Raw genomic sequence first — 18,512 nt, 5'->3', positions numbered from 1 at the left:
TAAGTAACGGAAAAAATAAATAAAACAAATTTTGTTGCGCGTGCTGCATCGCATTTGGTGATGCAGCACACTCAACGAAATTCGTTTTATTTATTTTTTCCGTGACTTACCTGAAATCGTGCGTTTGCCGAATTTTACAACCTCCCACCCTGCCCCTCCCCCGCCCCACATCACCGCCCGGTGGCACGCCCTATACGGGCCGTGGCTGAGAGTGTGTTGGCCTTAATCCTGTTAGCTCACAATGCACCACCTGTACCCATAACCGGGCAAGGTAACAGGTCTGCTATGCAACCACCAAAGATGAAAACGCTGACTCCCCAAGGAAATCGAGGAAAAAGATTTAGAACTCTTTTGTTTGGTTACTTATGCACACCCAGAGAAATACACAAGGAATACACAACAGGGCTTTTAAATATTTATTAAATCATTATGATTCTAGTGTAAAATACTTGTGTTGCAATAATCAATAGAAGGAAACAGAAAAGCGTGATCAGCATTACAAGAATGGTGAAGAATATAAACAATTCAACCATTGTGCTGTCAAATTAGATATATGCTTGCATGTAAGTAATTGTTATATTTTGTGCTCCTACCTAGCGCTGCATATCCTAGAGTACCTCGGGTGGTTAAATTTGCCAGAATGGCTATGGGTTGATCTAACTTCCCTATTACCTGCGGCATTTGGGGGCCCCTCTTGGTCTAGCTCCAGGCACCATCCCTCCCAGGAGGTAAACAGGAATCAGCTGGGCTTGAATTCTGGCATGGGCAACCTCAACCATGTCAGCAAAGTGCTCCTCTCCCAGTAAGGGCGCTATCGTTGATTCTTGTTTGATAGCTCTGTTGCCGAATGGACAATCACAACAACATTTTGCACAGTCAACTTAGCCCTTGTGCAGAATGTTCAAGGCACTTGATAATATACCTCTGAAGAAATGCAAATGTAAGCAAAGCCATTTCAGTGAATATTATCATGTACAGGCATGCAAGCAAATGTGTGCCAAATGCCAGCATTCAGGGAAAAATGGCAACTTTAGAACATGAGCATGTAAAATGGTGGTGTTCCATACCTGGGCCTAATATGACCATATGACACAAGGGAGCTTGGGGGACTGGCACTGGGTGGTTGGGTTTCATTCAAGCAACTGAGTCTGGGCAGCTATGGGAACATGGTTAAACAACTAGGACAATGTGTGGGTGATCGACTTAAACTGGAGAAGACTACTTGGCCCGAACGCTTATGTTGTGACTTACATTCCTGTGTTCCTGCGAGGACACCTTAATTGTCTATGCATCCCTGTTTCCCTGCGCGGACACCATACCATCTGTGCTGTCACCAGCGGTCAACTGACGACTTTGACAGTTGACAGCTGATAACTCACGGAGCAGCCTCGTACCTTGCGCTCCGCCTACAAGGAGCCTGTGTTGGTGAATTTATATATTAAAGAACTTATTTGAAATAAATCTACATGACTACAGAGAGTTCTTTACAATTTGGCAACGATCACCAACACGAGAACCCAGCGTGTACACATTTTAAGAAAACGGAAAATTACACTACGCCGTGAAAATACACATAAAAGAATTTTAAAGGAAGATTACAAGCATACGCAACTTCAACAGAGGCAAAGCAAGAAATACCCACAAATTTAAAAAAGGAATATTTTACATGGAAGAACAAAGGTCAGTCAGACTGAAAGCGATGCGTGTAATCTGTGCTTAAAGGGCTGTGTTATTTACAGAATTGCCATTAAAGTATACACTGTGTGTGATTCTTGGACAATCTTGTGACTGTTCGATTACGACAAATAAGTCTCAAATCAACAAAAAAATATCACCGGAACATGTGTGAGACTTTATCAACCACATTGGATACGCTGCGCACTAAAAATACGCATATATATACAAGTGGATAGATAACAGCTCCATTTACAAGCAACGTTAAAAATTTCTGTCAGCTTACTTCAAAAACACGCACTACGCAGCACTGTTCTACACCAACGGTTCTTCTAAATTGTCGGTTAAACAGATTAATACCCCTTCAACGGTTTCATTCAACCGTCAGCTGCCTCTGTCGTCATCATCAGCTGAAGCATCAAGTGGCTTTGACAACGTAATCACGCCAACGTGCCAGCAGCCATTTTGAAGGAAGGAAACTCTTCAGTCTAGCTTATTGGTGACGTGACACGCACGTAACGCAGCACCATTTTGAATACAGGAAAGGTTTTAATACACTTCAGGAATGGACGTTGGAAAATAAATAAAGCAAAATCATTCCGAGTGCCCTGCATGCCGCATTGTAACAACATATAAGGTACTGTGTCGCATGTGCATATGTTATAATCGCCAAATACAAAGAATAAAATAAAATACGGGCTGCTCATAAAAACGTGCACATAACGAGCACATTTGTCAAAACGATCATAAGTTAATGTCAGACAGGTAAGCTACTTTTAGGCATAGGTTGAGAACAACAAACATAAACTGGCATTATGAGTATCGACACAGGTGTGCGTCTACCAAGTCAAGCATACTTCTCTCTTGTCATGGCATCAGGGTATGTGTGGAACCTTTCGCTTCCTGAAACATTCTTGCGAGCTGGGGGTGAACCCTCACTCAAATGGAAGGAGTGGAGAGAGTACTTCATGAAATACATTTCCACATTGGATGAGGAGTTAAAAGCAGAAAAAAATTTCAAAATGCTTATGTATTGTCTCGGCGCAGAAGGAATAAAGTTTTATAATACAATAAACAAGAAAGTGAGAGCTGAAAATGAAGGTGATGTATATCTAAATGCTATAGATGACTTCAATACATACTACAAACCCACAGTCTGCGTATGTGTAGATAGGTATAAATTCTTCCACAGAAAACAGGGAAAGGAAGAATCGATCGATGACTATGTATCTGCCCTAAAAAACCTTGCCCTCAATTGCTGTTTTGGTGGTCTACACTGCGAGTTTATAAGAAACCAAATAGCTATGCAAGGGTCAAATTCCAACATCCAGTCTGTGGGCCAAGGGCGAATAACCCCTTCAAAATATAATAGACATTGTGAGAAAAGCAGAGCTCACTGGCTGATGCGCAAAGGCAGTCCTGACAGAGAATAAAGAGAAGAAGGAAGGGGACTCTGTTAGTAACGTTACAAAGCCCAAACAGAATCCAAAACAAACCTGGAACAAGAAAGGTGCCAAGTCTACATACAACAAACCTCAGTCTAGCAACAAGGGGCATTGTCACAGGTGTGGGAACATGTCCCACATGGCAGTTGACTTGAATTGTCCAGCACATGGAGTTAGGTGTTCATATTGTGGGGTCATTGGGCATTTCCTCGAAGCATGACGAAAACGAAACACACGTTCAGTCAAACTGGTGGCTGAAGGTGAAAAAATTTAGCAAGACATGTCTGACGATGTCTATATGTTTGTGTTTAACATAGATGATGAGCAAGTGGATAGAATCGATGGAACTAGTACCACCAAGTCAAAGAAACCAGTATGTAATATGACCATTGGAGGCGTTGACATCAGTATCATTGCTGACTCTGGTTCACCATATACAATTGTAAATAGAAAAGTCTGGGAAGAGAATTTCAAACCCAGCATAGGTGAACAACTTGATACGGTTGACATCACCATCAAGTCATTCACAGATGACCCCATAGACGTATGTAGTTTCAGAGAGCTTAGCTTTGCATTCAAGGGGAGAGAGTCTAATGGAAAATTATATGTGGCTAAAGTGGGTCCCTCTGTACTTGGGTGGATGGACCAGGGCAATCTGGGAATTACACTCGTCCCAAGCAAAGCTGACCCCATGTTAGTTGTAGCAAGCAATGAAGACTATGCCAAATCCTTATTGAGTAGATACCCCAGAGTATTTAGTGGGGAGGTGGGTGCTCTTAGAGGGTACCAACATAGGATCAAAGTTAAGCCGTTAGCCAATCCTGTGGTACATAAAGCGAGAAACCTCCCTGAAATAAACTGTACATCCAGTTGAAGTAAATTGATTTATTGTACAAAAATGCAGCACAGCAACAGGAACAACCGATGCCTAGACAGCTCCAGTGCAACTAGCTCAGTCTCAGCTCAGGTTCTACCAGATGGTTCCAAATGGAACTAGAATGTGTAACAGATGATAACCTATGTGGCACACAGTAAAAATGAGAATGTAACATATCTCCCTTATATACAGAAAAGAAAACAGGAAATAAAATAAACTAACAAAGATTAGTAAGCTGGAACTATCTAACAAAGTTTAACAACTTCATGGGAAAACATCTTGAACGAGTGGAATCTTTAACTCTAAGAGCAACAGAATCATTGTGTGAACCTGTGGTATCCAGACCATTGGAAGGTACCTGTTGGGAGCCATCGGAAACATATACATTAGAAGATGAAGGATGACTATCACTATACCCAAATTCAGGTCTGGACCTAAAATATGTAGGACACCTAGAAACCCGTCTAATATTCCAAAGCTTACCATCCTGAGTTATAAGAGAATTCTTGAACACTTTGGTGATCTTAATGGGTTTAGAAAACTTACTCATGCATTTCCCTAGAAAACCAGGTTTTTTAATTCTCACCCATTCCCCTACCTTAAAATTGTGTTCCTTAACATTCCATTTCCGGTCATACCATTCTTTTTGTTTTTCCTTAACTCTAATGCTGGTATCTCTTATATCATGAACATTCCTTATTTTATTGTCACACTTCTCTTTAAACCACCATGGACAAATATAAGAGGCTGGATCTCTGCCCTTCAAAAGGCAAAATGGACTGACTTCAGTAACCGAATGTGGAGTAATTCTATACATCCATAATCTCTCCCTTAATGCACCCTTCCAATCCTGAGTATGTTTAAGAACCTCCGAAATGTAACCCTTTAAAACACGATTGAAACGTTCAACCTGACCATTTTCATGTGGTGCATACAATGCTGTGGTATCATGTTTGATATGGTGACATTTAAGATATTCCTCCATATCTTTTGTAGTCAATTGCACACCATTATCAGTCACAATGATCGAAGGACAACCTTCCCTTCCAAAGATTTCTTTAAAGAAATCCAAAACTCTAGTGGTAGTGGCCATTGATACAAACTTGACCTCTGGCCATTTTGAATGGTAATCTACCAAAACAAGAGCATACCGTGAATCCAACGGCAGATTTAGGAAAGGGCCAGAAATATCAAAGGCCAGTTTCTTCCAGGGTTCCTCTGGCCAATCTGTATTTTTAAGAGGAGGAACATTGATCGTAAGCATTTTCTCATTTGAGATGCAAACATCACATTCTCTAACCACCCGATCAGCCATGCGGTCCATCCCTGGCCACCAAAAATAAGATCTGATTAAGCGCTTCATAGCAGACATTCCTGGATGTGATTTATGAGCTAACTTAAGAATCACCTCTCGAACTTCAAAGGGTGGTACACATTTACCTACTTTATAAACAAAATCTCCTTCTAATTCTAAATCATCTGCAACATTATACAGTGGCATAAGTTCTTCTGAAACATCTCTCCTCTTAGGCCTCCTTCCACAATAAATTTCTTCACTAATTCCCATAAGGAATCATTCTCCTCACTTGATTTCCATGACTCCTCTGAAATATCAGCAAATGCGCCTACTACAACATCCTGAATGGTTGTTACAATATCTACTTCATTATCTTTTTTTTCAGGATATGAGTCCCATGGATGACGTGACATAAAATCAGCTGTTACATTTTTTTTTTCCTGGTACAAATTCTGTCTTAAAAAAATATTCTTGCAATCTAGAGGTTAACCTTGCAATCCTGGCTGTGGAATTCCATCCTCCTCCTGGTGAAAGTATATTAACCAAGGGTTTGTGATCTGTCCTCAACGTGAACCTTCCGCCCCAAATGTAGTTTCTATAATGCTCAATAGCCCATACACATGCCAATAACTCCTTTTCTATAACTGCATATCGCCTTTCAGTTTCATTTAGGGTTCTAGACGCAAAACATACATTCCATTCTTCATTACCTGATTTTTGTGACAGGACACCCCCAATTCCATACAAGCTAGCATCCACCGTAATAACACAATGTTTGTTAATGCAAAACGGTCTTAAAATAGGAGCATTCCCAATATCGTGCTATAAAAGCATGTTGTTGCTCTTCTGACCATTCAAACATGGCATTTTGACGCAATAACCTCCTTAAAGGCTCCATTTTATTCGCAAAATTTGATACAAACTTAGAATAATACTCGCACATCCCTGTGAAAGAAAATAATTGTTCCTTAGTCTTGGGAGAGGGAGCATTTAAAATTCCATCTACATTGGATTTTTTCGGAATTACCCCATCACCCGTCAGGGTATGACCCAAATACTCCACACTTTTTTTAAACATATTACATTTATGAGCTTTAAGAGTTAAACCATTTCTTTTTAATCTAAGACAGACCTCCTCCAGATGTTTTAAGTGCTCTTCATTATTGTGTGAAAAGATTAAAATGTCATCCTGAAAGCACTTCACGAAATCATCAATGTCCTTGAAGATGTTAAACATGATTCTTTGGAATACCGATGCCGCAGAGGCCAAGCCAAACAACATTCTGTTATATTGGTATAAACCCTGTGGAGTTATAAATGCTGTTAACATTTTTGAATCCTTAGTAAGAGGGACTTGGTGATATGCCGACCTTAAGTCGAAGGTAGAGAAAATTTTTGCACCTTCCAATAATGACACCACTTCATTTATATTCGGTAATGGGTGACAATCCACAATTATTTCCGAATTCAAAGCTCTCAAATCCACACACAATCTCAATTTTTGTATCTGGTTTTCGGAACAAAACAATGGGAGAGACCCATTCAGATGAGTTAATAGGCTCAATTATACCTTCTAATACCAGATCTTTTAACATCTCTTTTAACTCGTCTCTTACATTTATCGGTACTGGTCTAATCCTTTGTCTAACCTGTGTGGCATTACTCTTAAATTTAATCTGATGAGAATAATCTTGAAGTCTTCCCAACGAGTCAGAAAAAACTTCTTTGTACGAGTCTTTTATGAATTTTTCCATATTCTCACGTCCTGTAACTGAGATGTAATTATTGTTTATAGGCTCATCCAAAACCACCGGTTCCTTAAGTCTTGGATTCAACATTATTCCAAGCTTCCATTGATCCTTCCAGCCTAATACGTTTATGCCCTTGACTGCAATATATAGATGTATGTCAGCCCACCTGTTTTTAAAAGTCACTGATGTTTTAAAATACCCCACCATGTCTATACGTGAACCATCATAACTCACCGGGTATATGTCTGGTGGCAACATCTTATTGACATCAAAGACCCTAGTAAGCTTTTCTTCAAAATACTGTTTACCAATAACAGTCCATGGTGATCCTGAATCAGCCATAAGATCTAAATCCAAATCGGAAATGTGAACCACACACATGGGAGGATATTTTATCGAAATGTCCTCATTCCCCTCAAGGTTAGCCATGCCACCCAAGACAGACACCACAAAACCTGAATTTTGTGGCATGTCTACATTACCTCCCTCATTTAGATCCTGTGCAGGTCCTCGTAATGTACATGATATTCTGGGGCGATATTGAGTGGAAAATTTTCTCTGATCCCTGCACATGTTAGCGAAATGACCAATCCTACCACAATTCTTACACTCTTTCTTTATGGCTGGACAACCAGCAAATGATGCCATGTGGTTCCTGTTCCCACATCTGTAACAAGCCACATTCTTCCCCATTCTATCCAACCTTTTAGATATATTGAAATTAGTATTATGGGCTGACAGTTAATTAAAATTATGCGGTTCATTCTTAACTTCATCTTGGCGTTTGACAGCAGCAATCTCTTCCGCTTTATCTACCCTGCTATTATTCTTTACCACATGCATCCATTTTTTAGTTTGTTCAAAAGCTTTTGCTGTCGAAATTGCTTCTGATAATTTGGGATCCCCCATCACCCATAGTTGTTTTTGTGTTTCTTTACATCTCACATGGACTATGATCTGGTCTCTTATCATTTCATCTGAAATGTTACCAAAACCGCAATGTAAACTTAAGTTGCGTAAAGCTGTTAAAAAATCATCAAACGACTCACCTTCTTCTTGTACCCTAGTATAAAACTTAAACCTATTCAATGCTATATTGCTTCTAGGTTTAAATCTCTTTTCTATTCTAAGCAACGCTTCATTGTACACATTCGTTGCTTCTCCATTTTCTGCAATGGTTATTTGTGGTAAAGCTCTAAAAACCATTTGTCCCTCAGAGCCTAAACAGTGTAGTAAAATACTTTTCTTTCGTTCTGCTCCCATCCTCTCCCCATCGATGGCTTTCATGTAATTTATAAACTCTTCCTTCCATCTAGTCCATGGAAGAGGTGGATCACCTTTCGTTTGCAAAAACTTTGCTGGTGGTTCAAACTGCATTTTTTTTTTTAACTAAAACCGTGTGAACACTGTTAGTTAGCCTTTGGAACCCCTCTTGTCCAGCACCTAATATACCACCTTTTTGTTATTTCCTTCTTTGAAATTCTACCTGAAAATAAACCTTGAAATTAACCTAAAACGAACAAAAGAAAAATCACCGGCATAAGTAAGTATTTCCTTGTCTTGAACCAAAAGTAACTTCAATAAAAGGGGCACCGAGTCTAAAGTTATAAAGTTTCTCCCCTTTAAATGTTCTAGTATTTTCTTATCTTGTGCTCGAACAAAAATTAGTCCAATAAAAAAAAAAACAGCAAGTTTAAAGTTATAAAGTTTCTCCCCCTTAAAATCTTTTAATTTCTTCTCCAAAATCGAACTCCTCCCAAAAATATATATTTTTTCCACTTACAAGTGTCCATTCCTTGTAATCACCATGACCTGACACAAAAGGTAAATTCGTTGTGCAGCGCTGTCACACCTACCGCTGAATCAAGGTCCGTGGTGAGTTTTCTTTATCTTTTAACGCGTTAGATTGCCAAGTCTGTAGCTATCCAGATCCAAAATGGCCGCCACGCAATCCACGTTCATCACGTACCCGTACGCTCCCAGAATTCAGTCCAGTTCCCAGCATACACTGTGCACTCACCAGGAGAAGAAAGGATGTTTGTTGATCGTGCAGCGGAGACCATGCGCCACCGTTCCAAGAAGGCTCGCGAAGTCCATGCACCCGCTTTCAAAAGATGCAGGGAGCGTTGCAGCCTCCAATCTCGTAGGTAGCTAATGCTCGTAATTACCTTTTGTTACTGTGTAACGGGGCAACTTCCAGTGTAGAGCGTCGGCCTTACATTTACCTCATTAATAAAGTTGATTTACGATCTTTTCACGGCTAAAATCCTTGTTTACGTTAAGCTTGGCCATCCTTTTACAAATATCCTGGTGAATGATTTGCTTGAAAAAAATATTCGAAGTATTCTTTGGCAATATTATGGTTTCGTTGTTCCCTCTTCCTTTTTGGTTCAAATAAAAAAATGTTCTCCTTTGTAAATCATATAAATCCTTAAAGTTGGGTTCAGGAACATCAATCTTCTGTGCTGCTTCTTATTGTTGAGATAAATGTTCCTCCGCTCGTCGCCATTGAAATAAACTGTACATCCAGTTGAAGTAAATTGATTTATTGTACAAAAATGCAGCACAGCAACAGGAACAACCAATGCCTAGACAACTCCAGTGCAACTGGCTCAGTCTCAGCTCAGGTTCTACCAGATGGTTCCAAATGGAACTAGAATGTGTAACAAATGATAACCTATGTGGCACACAGTAAAAATGAGAATGTAACACTCCCATTTTCAATAAAAGATGAGGTGAAGGCACAACTCGACAAACATCTAGAGAACGGCATCATCAAAAAGGTTAAAGCTTCGGAGTCGGTCGCGCCTTTAGTTGTAGCCAAACGACCAAATGGAAAATTGAGGTTATGTTTGGACCTGCATGACCTCAACGACAATATAGTTGTGGAACAGTTTCCTCTCCCCAAAACCAGCAAAATGTTGTCTACAACTAAATGAGTTAAATGGTTCTCTACAATTGATTTGAAGTCTGCATACCACCAGGTGCCCCTACATCGTGACAGTAAGAAGCTAACCACCTTCATCACGCCGTTTGGGTGTTTCCGGTTTACTAGGGTACACTTTGGCTTGGCTTCTGCTGCTGCGATGTTTCAGAGACTTATGCATAATATCTTTGAGGGTGTTTCTGGCATATTATTGTTTCAGGATGATATCCTGGTGATGGGCAAAACTAGAGAAGAACACAACAGTAAGGTCAACCAAGTGTTAACAATCCTGGATGAAAAGGGTTTGACTGCAGAGCACTTGAAATGCAATTTTGCTTGCAATTCAGTCAGCTATCTCGGGCATGAGATCACTGGCGACGGCATCAGCCCTAAAAGAGAACTCCTACAAGCCATTAAAGATGCCCCGGTGCCCAACAACAAGGATGAACTGCGATCCTTCCTGGGACTAGTCAAATTCTACGCTAAATTTATCAAAAACGTTTCGCACAAGACTTATGTGTTGCGGCAACTTCTCAAACTTAAAAACAAGTTTGAATGGACAGGTGAATGCCAGCAGGCCTTCAAGTCCCTCAAAAAGGAAATGTGCACAGCGTTACCCCTACAAGGCTTCGACCCCTTACAGGAAAACTTTGTTAATACGGATGCCAGTTCAAAGGGTTTGGGTGCTGTACTTACCCAGAGAGATGCCAAAGGTATGGATTATACCATAGCTTTTGCTTCACGTTCATTGACCCCCGCCGAGGAAAAATTATCGGTCATAGAGCGTGAAGCACTAGCGTGCGTATGGGCCTTGGAACATTTTAGAAAATTTGTTTGGGGCAACAGAGTCACCTTATGTACGGATCACAAACCTCTAACGGAAGTATTCACTACAGAGGGAGTATATGGAGCATCTCCCAGATTAGCTATGCTATCTGTACGCTTGTTTGATTATATGTATAACATTCAGTATGTGTCAGGGGTGAAAAATGTTGTGGCAGACTTTTTGATCAGGATGCCAGTGGAACCACATGACAGAGACCAAATTACCGAGACTGAAGAGTCATGCATTGCCAACGTGCTTGAAAAATTCAACGGCATCTCAGAAGAGGAATGGCTCACTGATCAGGGCAAGGGCATGTTTTTATGCCAGGTCATAAAAATGTTAACCGAAGGGTGGTCATGCAAGAACAAATTAACTGAATCATTATGACACTTTTGGGAGGTTAAAAATGAGCTATCCTACGAAAACGGATTGTTATTAAGGGGAGGAAGAGTGGTACCACCCAGCAGCCTTAGAATGAGGATACTTAGTTTGTGTCACAAGGGCCATTTAGGCATAGGGAAGAAAAAAAACAGGGTCAAAAACATGTACTGGTGGCCCGGCAACAGTTTAGCAGTAGAGAGGATGGTCAGAGATTGTTCTCTTTGCCTTAATTCTGATAAAACCCAGGTCACGCTCAGACCTCCACTGCACGCCATTCCTTGCCCATCCATGTCATGGGAGAGGATTGGTGTTGATATCATGGGTCCCATATCAGAATGTTTGGAGCAGTGCTACGTTATAGTCATCATCGACCATTTTACCAAGTGGCCCAAGCCTAAATTTGTCACTAAACCTGATGCCTTGAGCATAGTCAAGTTTCTTGACGATGTATTCACGCGTGAGGGCCTTCCCAAACTGATAGTGACAACGGGGCACAATTCATGTCCGATAATTTTAAAACCTATATTGGCCACCAGCAACAACCTTTGCTGGAAACAAGAGATACAAAAAACACTTTGGGCATATAGTATTACACCAAGCGACACCACAGGTCCATTTGAACTTATGAGGGCCAGGACGCCATTGTCCAAGGACGCCATTGTCCAAGGACAATGTGGATTGGGCCAAAGCTGCCAAAAGAGTACATTGGTCAGCCGACCATGTCAGAGAAAGGTTAGTGCTAGCACAGTCTAGTTGCAAGGCCAGGTACAACCTCAAGTATGGGTGTAAACCGGTGGAGGTCAAGGAAGGGGACACTGTCAAGGTCAAAAGATGAGGGCATATAAGCAAGGGGCAGGACAGAGTCACTCCACCCCTATCGGTGCGCAAGGTGTACTGCAATTCCGCTCTCCGCCCTCTCCACCTGCAGACAGGCCACAAAGGACCTCAACGAGATCTTACCTTCTGATCACTCAAAAGAATTTCCCTCAAACGACAAACACAGCAAAGCACGCCATTGTGCTTCAGACTATGATTCCGACTATGAACTTCCAAACCCCTACACCACAGCTCACAGCACCGTCACGTAGCTCAATTCTGCACCCGTGCACGCTTTACCTGATCGCGACACTGCAGAAAGAGTCAGAAGACAGTTGCCATCTACACCCCTGCATGACAGTCCTCTCTCCATCAACATGAGCAGGGCAGGTAGAAGGTTGTTGCAACCGGTTGAACTTTCATATTACATTTGTGAGTATCCTTTCACCTTTGTTCTTAGCCTGCTGTTGTTTTTCATCATCCAGGGTTTTCAGTCTCTCTTATTCTTTCCATCCTCTGTTCTTTCTCTCTCTCTCCCTTCTTCTCTCTCTTCTCCTACAGGGGAGGATGTGTGGTGACTTACATTTCTGTGTCCCTGCGAGGACACCGTAATTGTCTATGAATCCCTGTGTCCCTGCGCGGCCACCGTACCATCTGTGCTGTCACCAGCTGTCAACTGACGACTTTGACAGTTGACAGCTGATAACTCACGAAGCAGCCTCGTACCTTGCGCTCCGCCTACAAGGAGTCTGTGTGGGTGAATTTATATATTAAAGAACTTGTTTGAAATAAATCTACATGACTGCAGAGAGTTCTTTAGAGCTTATTGCGCAGATTTGAACACTGCAAGTTACCATTGACTCAGTGAGCAGAACAAGCAGCAGAGAGGAGGGGGCCAGGCAAGCCATGAAAACGGGAAACACTGTAACCTGGTTCCCATGCCTGGATCTGTGGCACTGGCAGCAACTAAATGCTAACAGGAATTCAGCACAGAAAAGTTAACTCTTGCAGAGCTGGGCGCACGATTGCTTGATGAACTAGAGTAGGCTGACCTCTAAGAAAGCATGTTTGTTTGCGTGACGCTTCAGGGCAGTGCGGCCATAACAAAAATAACACATTTGCATTACTTTAATCCTTGATGATTGGCACTGGCAGGACTGTCTAGGATTGGGAATTTGACTCTGAAACATTTTGGACCCCACACATGGGAAGCATGCAAAATCTACCCGCCAGGGACGTTTTAAGAATTTTGGGGACCCAGGGCAAAATGTATTTCGGGGGCCCCTGTGCGGAACAGCTTTGATTTTATGATCCAGTTTAATGTCTTTCATGTCCTCTTTGGTCAAATTCTAAATGTGTGTAGGTCTGATATTCAAGGATAGTGATGTGTGTTTTCAGTATTGTAACACATCAGCAGCTCACTAATGTTACTGAAAATAATCTCTGTCACACCCTCCCATTTCTCATATGTGATGTCCTGTGTTGATCTAAATGAAACTTTTTAAATGAATGTTGAAACCAATTTTGCAAAATGTCTGTCATAAACATTCACACCTTAAAAATAAATGATTAAAAAAACGATATTCACAAAAATCTGTTTACAAATTATTCAAGGTCAGCAGGGCAACACTCTCTGCAAAACATAGCTGGCTCTATCAGGGGGCCCGCTGAAAGAGTGGGGCCTTGGCCAGGTCCACTTTGGCCAAACGTTTCTGCTACCAGCCTTCAAAAGAGCACTGAAAACAAAGGTTTTCAAGGAAGCTATCAAAATTACAACTATCTGCTGGGGACCCCGCCTCCTATGGGAAAGGACCCCCTCGGCCCACCTTCCCCACATGCAAGATGGTGTTCTCCACTTTATCCTTCCTTATCCACTGTGCTTTGAAGTGGCCATGGTGACATGTTGGCACATTAAGTAAATAAATGAATATACATATCTCCTACATTTTCAAATTGCAAAATGTAATAGGTGTATCTTCTATCTATTGACACAATTTCAGGATTGCCAGGACTTAGGGGGATGCAGGGGCCACCAGGAAAGGCCGGTCCACAGGGCATCACAGGATCAGCAGACTCAACTGGAGCACAAGGGTACCATGGCCAAAAGGGACAGAAGGGAGACAGCTCAGTACAAGGTAAGTGAATCTTTGTGTTTTGATTGGCACTGGAACTGCACATTGAAGGATACCAGTTACACTTGTAAAGTAAGCTTTACCAGTGTACTTACCCCAGGAAAAGGTAGCTTTGCAGATTAATTCCCTTTCTGCAAGATCAAACTCTTTTTTAAATGTTTGGTTGATAAAGTGACTGTGATTGTATGAAATCATGCTATTGATATTTGTGTGAGTCGCCTAGATGCACACTAGGGGCAATTATGCTTTTGATCATACAGGTTTGTGGAGTTAAACAGGATAGAATGAGTTTGGATGTGCTTAGGATCAGAACACATGGGGTGCTGTGTCTCAATTATGCAAAGCTAATTAGTTGCACAATGAATGCTAATCATAAGAGTCCATTGTTGTATTTTGAAAGCTGAGCATCATCAGAGATCATCAGAGGTGAAAATAAAGGCCTAGTGTGCAATAATTGTGTGATTTGTGTGATTAGATGTGCATTTGTACAGAGTAGGCTCAGTTGTGATGAAAAATTATGTTTTGATGAAAAGCAAGTAACGAGAGTTCATCAAAGTTTGATCAAACTCTAAAGTGTCTACTGCCCTAAACACTGCCCTACACACATCGATGTTCATTCAGTACCATGCCAATTCCATGGTCCACGCCCCATTTAGAATATATTCTAATGCTGTCATTCAGACAATTGCCCAGGCTCGAAATGAGATACGATTTTCGGGGTTTGGTGATTCTGTGGCCTATCTTGACTATGCTACGTTAAAGGCATCCTTATCCAATCCAATTCCAACTATGAGGATTTTGTGGAATCCTCACACTGATTGACAATATGTCTGCTATGGCCCTCACTACAGGTCAGGTAGAAATCCGCTATGTCTGATCACGAGTGGGCTGGTGTTTCCACACCCAGTTTCCCCAGAACCTGCTTTTACAACCAGAAAAACTGTTTGATAAAATCACCTGAGGCTTTCACTGAAACAGCAGCAATGCCGCTGTTTCCATCACTGCCAAGTGTTTTTATTGGCAAGCATGGGGAGCTACCAGGTCCACCCAAAGAGCACCTTTTTCCATTCCACCTACACTTTCAAATCCCTTACCTCCCCCCCTTCCCAGCATTATCCCCGCAGCTCACATATACCATTTCCTCGGAGTAGGTGGTAAATGTGAGTGTTAACACCCAAGAAACAGAGATTTCCATGTTGGTTTGCGCCTGGTAAAAGAGGCTCCACATGGTTATTCCCCATTCCATGGGGTTTAACTTGTAATTTCACAGTCATGACGGGATGCTACCACATGGTACCGGTAGGTTCAGGAGCAGAGATGGCACCGCACTAGCACCATGAAACTCAAAATAATGGCTTTAGTGATGTTGCTTTCGTCTGCAATCGTGTTGTTTATTCGTGCATAAAGGAAGCCCTGATATTGTGAGGTTCATATGGCACTGGATAAATCTGCAGAGGGTCAGAGAAGCTATCATTATCATGTGGTATTGGGGAGCAAATGCCAAAAGGGCATGTCCTCACAATCTGATGCTTCATTCCACCATTTATGATGGTTGGAACACCCCATTTAGCTCCATGTGGATTCAAAGGTTCACTGAGCCCAGTGGTGCGAGTGGCCAAATAAAGCTCTGCCCTTCACCAAGGTCAGTTAGTCCAGGAACATCTTCTGAATATAAAAGTATTGAAGCTGCCGCTAGAGCACACAAGTTAAGTGATGTGAGATTTTCTGTCATTGTAGTATTCCTAGTCCAACCACTATGACAAGTTCAAGTCTGAATGCAGTGAAGGTCTTCCTAATTTCCTTCTTGATTGCCAAAGGAAAGGGTGGCTCTTTCCCTTACCCTTCAAAGTAATATATGTGACTGGTGTCAACTGTCTTCCTAGTAGTGCTCCAGTTTTGAGAAAAAAGACCACAAAAGGCAGGGACAACACTCGCTGGCAAAAGTCCTAATTATTCATTGAAGATGATGGATGGTAGGAGTTGAAAAGCTTGCACCAAAACCACCCTAAATCAGAGTTGAGTAAGAACCCAACACAGATCTCCTAGAGACAATGAAATTCAAAAGGAATTCAGCTGTAGAAAAAGTAAATTCAAAATCAGGGATAAAAAGACTGCTGAGTAGCAGAACACATGGCAGAAATAAGGGAACATATGTGTTGTGATACATCCATTTCCAAGGAAGGCCTCCTTATACATGATTTAATTGGAAATTACATCACAGAAACAATGGATCTTGTATTGAGAAATGTAGTCCCATCTTGGGATGGAAAAATCAGTCAACAGTCACTTTTAAAAACAACCATTTTGCATAGCATTATATGTAAATCTAGCAACAAACTACATCTTGAGGAATATCATGCATTTGAGATCCGAAACAAAGAACTCCATGTTTGACATCTTTCAAGCATCCTTTCCTTTACCGCCACCTTCCCTGGTTGATGCTCAACGCAAGCCAAGGTACACTCATCCAGCTGACTGCCACCATGGATATGCTGACACTGATCGAGCAGCATGGGGAAAATGCCTGCCCATGCGCTGAGCTTGAAGACCAGAGACAGGCTGCCTTATTGTATGCTGAGCATAAAGAGCAGAGAGGCGCTATCCTATTCTCACAGGATGCAGATTCCAACTATGAAATCTCTGTATCCAGTGAGTAACCACTCTTTGTATGTGCTTAACTTAAAAAATCCTATTGTTCCTTGTACAGTTTCGGGCTATATATTAGGCAATGGGATGTTTACTTTGCATGCACCTGCATACAGGGGCAAACACATTGACGATGATGATAGCAATATGTAGCGCACACAGCTACTTCAAGGAGTGTTCCCAACATTAATTAATAATTTATCACTTTCTAAACATCTGTAGCAGAGTAACACCAATTATAGTTGTTGAAATCATGTTGGACTTATTTTGTATGATTTTTCAGAACATGGAGGGTTTCTATAATGCGGAACACCAGCATAATTAGATCATAACAGATCATAAACAAGTCTAGATGCTGTAGAGGATCACAGTTTCTAGAATGTAATATGCAGGTAACAGACAACAAGGCTGATTCATATGTTGGTGGAAGGTGGAAAGGGCTCTGTTCCTCAAGGGTGTATCCTTACCGCTACTATAATGGTTCGCCCTCCTGATTTTAATGTGGGTGGACCTTAGGTGTAACTACGACTGAGGCTACTCTGTCTCTGCCATGGCAACACCCCTTTGATGGCCTGACGGATTAAGTGCTTTCAGAGGTCGACTTCTATGTCCACCCACATGGACAGATGTAAAGGTCAGTTTCAACTGGCCATCGCCACCTGGAAAACCCTGGAGTTAATTGCCAGTGAAAACTGTCTAATTACTCCTCATCGTGGGAGATAACTCTTGTAGCAAGAGGGATTCTTTTTTTTTTTCATAAATAAAATCCTGCTTAAAAAAATATATTTGATAGACAGCTCCGTCATGTTAACGGAGCGATGTGTCAATCTTAAAAAAACATTGAGAGGAACTGACGTGACTGTGGCCCATGCAAATACATCAGAGATGACAGCCGGCTTGGCAGTCTATTTCAAATTTGGCAAGTGGTTACTCCATCAAGGCGGTGAAGTAATCTACTCCATTGCTTTGATAGAGCAAACTGCATCCACCACTTGATAAATGAGGCCTTTAGTTCCACAGGAGAGGCAAGTGTAGGTGGAGGGTCTGAATTAGAATTCTGAGCCCTGATGTCTGTAAAATCACTGCTTTATGGGTAGGATAACTTCAAAAGACATTGCAGATTATTCATTCTTTGTGCTATTTTTTAATTCATTTAAATCTTCAAAAAGAATCAAACAAGTTCAAAGAAATCCATGAACAGGCTGTAATGTGTCACAGCAACATATGTGTGAAAGAAACAAGGCCAATAATGTTTTTCTTGGATTAAGGCTGCTCAACCCTAAAGTCTATTTGAGTGATGTAAGTGGAAAAAAAGGGTTAAAATGAAATCCATGATAGGTTGTGATATTTTATTTTGCCAATTTTCAGGAAGAAGAAGAAGGTCTAGGTCAAGATGGTGTCCGATAATTATATTTCTGCAGTTTTATATAGCACAAACTTTGCCCAAGTACATTATAGAACTTCAGAAGAGAACCAGGCTAGTGACTTTTTAGTTTTTTAGATACAGGGAAATTAAGTGTTTTCCCAGAATCACTGGATGTTGAGCCAAGGTTGTGATTCAAACCGGGTTCCCCAGTTTCAAAGATGGCAGATCTATCTGCTAAGTTCCATAGTTAAATGCAGAGGGCAACCACTGATCTGCATTTATAAAGGAAGTAAGAAAGATTGGGAGTACTAATTTTTTTAGTAGGTCTGAATTTATTAACTTCAGCCATAATAAAAGTGGAAATAACAAAGACTC

General features: G+C 41.3%; 1 protein-coding gene across 2 annotated transcripts in view; it reads left to right on the top strand.

Annotated features, from left to right (window-relative positions):
• Positions 1-18,512, top strand: part of LOC146867377 (mannose-binding protein-like) — an 85,756-nt gene that overhangs the window by 14,938 nt on the left and 52,306 nt on the right. For both annotated transcript variants that reach the window (XM_085604683.1, XM_085604689.1), the window contains exon 3: positions 13,994-14,128. In XM_085604683.1, the coding sequence (XP_085460809.1) occupies positions 13,994-14,128 (135 nt within the window). The remainder of the gene's footprint in view (positions 1-13,993; positions 14,129-18,512) is intronic.

The sequence above is a fragment of the Triturus cristatus genome, chromosome 1_2 (assembly GCF_964204655.1).
Source record: "Triturus cristatus chromosome 1_2, aTriCri1.1, whole genome shotgun sequence".
Classification (NCBI taxonomy): Eukaryota; Metazoa; Chordata; class Amphibia; order Caudata; family Salamandridae; genus Triturus; species Triturus cristatus.
The sequence above is the reverse complement of the archived record's forward strand: the minus strand, read 5'-3'. Positions and strand labels throughout refer to the sequence as shown.